This window comes from Malus domestica, chromosome 09, assembly GCF_042453785.1.
Source record: "Malus domestica chromosome 09, GDT2T_hap1".
In the NCBI taxonomy this organism is placed as follows: Eukaryota; Viridiplantae; Streptophyta; class Magnoliopsida; order Rosales; family Rosaceae; genus Malus; species Malus domestica.
The window spans coordinates 4714862-4721415 of record NC_091669.1 but is presented as its reverse complement, the minus strand read 5'-3'; the positions used below and the strand labels follow the sequence as shown (position 1 = coordinate 4721415).

At 33.1% G+C, this 6554-nt stretch overlaps 1 protein-coding gene across 1 annotated transcript; it reads right to left on the bottom strand.

Annotated features, from left to right (window-relative positions):
- Positions 1-1230: 1230 nt before the first annotated feature.
- On the bottom strand, positions 1231-6076 carry LOC103429057 (developmental protein SEPALLATA 1-like). Its single transcript, NM_001328896.1, is given in 8 exon segments — positions 1231-1315; positions 1418-1560; positions 1729-1770; positions 1858-1899; positions 2251-2350; positions 2478-2539; positions 2640-2721; positions 5892-6076. Coding segments are annotated over 8 exon segments (741 nt in total).
- Between the last annotated feature and the right edge of the window lie 478 nt (positions 6077-6554).

The following is a 6554-nucleotide window of genomic DNA, read 5'->3' as shown; positions in this document are numbered from 1 at the left end:
ATTCAACAATTTGTGGAGTTTTAATATAATTAGCCTTTATAAAAATTTAATTGAGCATTATAGGTGACTACTATGTACTGCCACTTATTATGGGCTTAAGTTATAACCAAATTATATTGGGCTTATGGAGGAGAAAATGTTGTAAACCCCAGGACAATGCAAACACATAGGCCCAACTTTTGTTTTGAACAAACTGACCGGGCTTGACACAATTAAGAGACCTTTGATTCAACTAAGGTCCCAATTTTCTGCACAAGCTAGGTATTTGTTTAGAGATATTTCTCTTCTCAATAGCGAAAGAGGTCCCAATTTCGAATTCTTCGCTGCAAGGTTTATCATTGGATGCACTTGATCCTAATAACTCAATATTTTACCCTTCAATTTTTGGTCTTCATCCCTATATCTTTATGTACAAATTTAATGTGCATGAGAATAAGAATTATCTTTCTATCTATCTATTTATCTATATAGGTTAAGGTCTTGGGGACACACATTTCTGACATACGTTTGTACACGTTTTTTTGGGAGCCACTCCGTTATGTATTTCATGATCCAACCATCTATTTTCTATGTCATACTCAAATTTCATGTCTACCAAAAATTAGCCAAATCCGAAACCATATGACTTGAATAAAATTTATTATTTCTTTGCAAAACCGTATTTGTCAATTTTCTTCACTACAAATAAATCTCTTGATGGTTTTGGATTTATTTAATTTTTTACAAGGATGATCTATGAATACATTACAAAATGGGCCTTATAAAATGGGTGTCAAAGCAGGATCCTAACCCTATACATATATCCAGTCTCTTTTTTTTTTTTACAAACAATAGCGTTTGTGAGTTGAATTGTTAAATGTTAGGGAAATGGGATCGATGGGCATCAAACCCGCACCAATATGCATAGAAATCATTGTTTTCTGCCACTACGATAAAGTGTCATCTGCAACTACTCTTCTCTTAAAAAAAGGAAAACATTATATAACCATAGTCTCAAAGCAAGAAATAAGTTCGCAATATTGTAAACTTAAGCCCTCTAACAAAAGTTAAAAGGACTTTAGGCCTTTGAAAGGTCCCCTTGAAATGCAGTCACTGCTGATTTTATGTGAAATTAAGGTTACATGCAGTTTATATATTGCCAGAAAAAAAGAAAAAAAAAAGCATAAACTTGGGTATATGTTTTTTTATGGCTGATTAGAGGCACTGATCAGATTCATCAGCAGCACAAACTCAAAGCATCCATCCGGGGATGAAACAGTTCACTTGTTGGGCATGAGTTGTGGCACCCATCTGCTCTGACCCCTCTGCAGGGTACCTGTAAATTATTTAAAGTAATTAGCTTGTAATTAAGCTATTAGTGAAGTTTAACATAACTTATTTAGATGAATAATTAAATATTAAATACTTGTATAATTACCCTATTTGCAAAGTGGGATTGCAATCTAAAGGCTGGAAGAACCCTTGGGATTGAGCATGGTGATGTTGGGTTCCATATGCCATACCCTGGTCACCTCCTTCCCATGACTGTCTAAGTTGATTTCTTGAACCAATTTCATCCAACTGCAATATTCATATGGTAATATTATTGAATATAAATATTCAGAATTAATCAAGAGAGCACATTGGACCGTCGCAAGACTCGTTAGTTTTTTCTTACGGATGACAGTGTCACAATCAAAAGAGCACATTAAAAATTTAACTGCAGTGAGCCTTGAGACAGAAATTTACCTTCATTGTCAAATCCCTGTTGGCTTCGATTAACAGTTGTTCCTGTAATTAGAACAAGGTAGATAATTCACTTTTAAGCACATGAAACTGCAATGCCTTCATTTCTCGGCAAAACTGAAAGGCACATACCTTGTTCTGAAGGGCAGAAAGTTGGTCCAGCATATACTGGGTCTGCAAAGCAACATGAGATGAACAATTAATGCGACATCTCCTAAAAGAGCTGAAAGGGGGTAGTTCAAGCCAATACTTCATTAAAATCTAAGGGTTTGCGCGAGAATGCTTTCTGAATGGCTAAATGCACTTCCAAATAACGAAAATTGGTTATGGCTATGCTAGGCATAACTAAAAGTTGTTTTGATTCCTAAAAGCACCTTTACCAAAAGATTTGTTGTGTTTCCATTAAATCACTTCGAGCAGAAGTTCTAGTAACATAAGCAATCTCAAACGGGCCCTAAAAATGGATGATGAATTCTGCCATATGGTCAATGTATAACTCATAATTTGATATTGAACTGCAGTTACCTTAGTGGACCTAACTTGCTTCAAGGAGGCCTCAAGTTGGCGCTCAAGCTGCTCAAGCTCCTTTGTGTTTAATGGACCCAATTCCTCACCAAGAAGATTTCTACATGCATGGATACAACATAAGTTGAAATTATTCATCAAAAATGTAAATTTCTAAGCGATAAGCAATTCCATGAAGACCACAGTTAATCCATTGGCTTAATTATAATTCACAGATGATTAATTACCTCTGAGTTCGTTGTAGGGACTCACATCTACCTTTGAGTTTCATGTACTCACGATAGCTGCTCTGATATATATCCATGCAAAGTAGCAAATATGTATTAGCGAAGTAAAACGTTTTAAAATTTATGCACGATATAGAAAACTAGCAATTTCTTAGGTGTTACCTCAAGTTCCTTTGCAGGTATGTTGACTTGATCCACCGCACCATAACTGCACTTTTGGTACCTGTCTACGGTTTGGAGAATGCTAAAGAAGAAGGGAGGAGAAAAGGAAGGAAGAAAAAAGACCAATTAATTAGGATAATAAAAGATGAAATTTTTTGTTTATGAGAAGAAACCATAACATGCATGCCAATCCATGTTGTAGAACTATTTTCCCAGCGAAAGACACCAAGCCAAAACTCACAGCTATCATTTGATATGAACTTCTCATGTCTCAAATGATTGCACATAGATAGCCAATTATTGTACATATGATTTAGTGTGCCAGAAATACGGGACGGAATACCATATGTCATAATACAATTGGAGGTTCTCCGATTGTATAATAATACGTGGTGTTATGTGTGTGTGTGTGTGTGTGTGTGTGTGTGTGTGATATTATAAGAACAAGAGCTTGTTGATTTCTTTGCATAAATTAAATGCAGCAAAGTATTTTCACCAATTATAAATCGAAGCATCCAAGACACAATAGTCATCTTAATCACTGGATTCAGCATATAAATACGCCATGTATTCTTTCATGCGAGCAACATAATTGTCCTAGTTTAACTACATTTCAACAAAGCAAGGAGTTCGCTCATTATACTCAAGAATGGTTAAGTAACATTGTCTTCCCGATTTACATATTATGATGTCAGACATTTAAATTAACAACGAATCCAGACAAGAAAGTATTTGATCAACATTCGAAATTGACAACCTAATACAAATGTTTTTCCTAAATCCTTATAGTTAGTATTAACAACAAATATATACAAGCATTTTTTTTTTCACGCATGAAACATATCTAAACCCAAGAATCTTATTTCACAAGTAAAGTAAAGGGTTTCCTATTAGTAGTAATTTCTGGTTACGCCAAATAGATAAAATTATATTAAAAGAAAAAGACAATGAAACAGACAAATTCATCAAATATCTTCGTAAAGATAAAAAAAAAAAAAGCTTGTCAGCACTCAAATGTATTGTTGAAACTCTTTACGTAAACCAAATTTATGGTTCTGATTGGACATCTTTTCATATTCGAAAGTACCAAACTTTAGTTAAAAAACTTGCCTCTCATTACTTACATTGGATTTATGAATGTGTCCAATCCACTTTTTTTTTTAAGAGAGACTAGTGGTGGCTTCACCACCATAGTCCATTCTTTTGGGGGTCGTATGGACTACGGGTCTGGAATTTATCTCTAACTACTGGGTTACTGCATGGTGGTTCACTTACTAGTTAAACATATTTGATTTATGAATATCCTACACATACCTAAAAATTACTAATAATTCCTGAACCCCCATATGTAAAAACACTAGAATATTAATTGTCTCATGAACACAATGAAAAACTAAAATTTGCAGTGTTAAAACTTAACAAACATGATTTGCATGCACAACAGACATACATATATAATCACAAAGATCAATGCTGAACAGAGAGAAAAAAACTGTCTTTAATTAAGAAGTGGTGAAGCAAAAAGGAAAAAACTTTAAATTTTCTTTTAAGTAATTCATGATTTGAAAGATGTCACACAGCTTATAATCCACTGTACAATAGATATAGTTATTCTTTGATAGATGTGTCAAATATACGGGTTTCAGAGCAAAAATAATCACAAGAAGTAATTTTCTCAAAGACATGCATGCCAGAGAACTCTAACTTTCAAATTCTATGGGAAAAGCAATATAGGATCATTATGATCTCAGGCTTTTGATGCTCACACCTCTGGAGCCGATCGGCCATACTCTCTTTAACTCAATCAATTCACACAAGGGGACTCGTTTGAACAAGATAGTGCAAAAGATGAAATACTTTTTTTTTTTTTTGGGTCAAAGCAAAAGATGAATTACTTAAATTTTATTTAATTAAATAATTAGAAAAGTTTATATGAATTTTAATTATAGAATAATAATGTTTTACTTTCTCGTTTCCTTCTTCTGCACTTCTCCCTCAGGGTTGTGTTCTTTAAATCCCTTTAATATTTGTTCAATTAATCCTAAGGATAGAAAATGAGGGAGGATTGAAGGGAGAGAAAATGGGAGTATGAATATCACTTTTTAATTATATTTCACAACTAGACATGCAAGGGGAAGAAATTAAGGGCAAAGAAGTAAAGGCAATCTTTTTTCATTTAACCATAAAAAAAAAAAAGAAAAAAAAAAAGGAGTCAATCCTTTCTTACAAAGAAGAAATCAAATTAGAAGAAAGAACTCCAAATGCTAAGTAAAATGGGAACATTTGTGCTTCAGATCCAGTAATGCAAGAATTAATACCCAAAAAACTGACAAAATATCAGTTTGTGCAATCAGGTACATGAAATTAGATGAAAACCCAGAACCTTAATCGGCTAATGCAATAATTGTAGTGTCCCAAAAAATGCAAAAATTAGCCCAGAAAATGAACAAAATATCATTTGGTGCAATTAGATACATGGAATTAGATGAAAATCCAACATCTTCAATAGCTTATGCAAGAATTAGTACCCAAAAAATGAACAAAATATCACTTTGTAAAATCAGATACTAAATTATATGAAAACTTAACACCCTAAATTTTTTTGAACAAAAACTTAACACCTTAATTAGCTAAACAACACACACACATATTTATCACAAAAAATTAATTTTAAATAACGGATAAGAAAATGAATCTTTTCAGGTAATGGAACTTAAAATTAATTTATATCATCAGCCTTGTGAGACTATTACAATTAATGTTTCCAATATATATAGCACTAAAAATTAATTTCAAGAAAAAGAAGAAAATTTACAAATAGATGCTTTTGCGATAGTAGAAGCAAATATCATATATATGGATCCCAGTTGAGCCCATGATGAAATCTAAATTTGTATCATCAGCCTTATGAAATTAATTAATTAAACAAAAAAGATAGAAAATTTATGGAAGAGGCTTTCATTTGTAGAAGCAACTAAAATCATATATGTGGATCCCAATGAAATCCATGAAGAAATTATAATTTGTATCATCAGCCGTATGAAAATTATTAATTAAACAATTAAAAAGAGAGAAACTTTGTGAAAGGATTACACTTGTAGGGGCCATTAAATCATATTAAATTGATCCCAATGAAACCCATGAAGAAATCAAAGAAACTATAGAGAGAACAATTAACAGATCCCAACTCAAATCCAGAAATTATAGAAGGAAAAAATTGATCAGACCATATATATATATATAAGGAATTACCTAGGGCTGCTACAAAACTCATAGAGCTTGCCACGGTTGGAAAAGACGATGAGAGCAACCTCAGCATCACAGAGAACGGAGAGCTCATAAGCTTTCTTCAGAAGCCCATTTCTTCTCTTTGCAAATGTGACTTGCCTGTTTATCTTGTTCTCTATCCTCTTCAGCTCCACTCTTCCTCTCCCCATGTCTTTAATTACTAAAAATATTATCCACCCAAAAACCACCCCCACACACCCACAAACCCCTTAATTATTTTTCTTTCCCTTTTTTTAATGTATATATTTCTTAATTTTGTGCATCTAATCACCAAAAGTTTTGATCTTGGCAATATTTTCTTTCCCTTTCTTGTTCTTCTTTCTCTCTTTGGTGCAAATAATCCTCCTTTTCTAGGTCAGTACCAAACTGTAACCAAATTTGTGAAAAAACAAGAGAAAGTTAGATACTCACTCAGTTGGAAAACCCTAAAGAGATATGGAGGGGGGAGAGAGAGAAGAGAGAAAGATCAGAGCTTGTTGTCTTGTAGTTCTATCTCTTGAGTCTTGGCTTATCTTTTAACCTCAGGTTCCGATCTACACCCAGAAACTCTGAAATGAAATTTAGGGTTGGTGTTCTTTCCAGTTTCATATAAAATCTCCTTTTTTATTTCATTTATTTTATTTTATT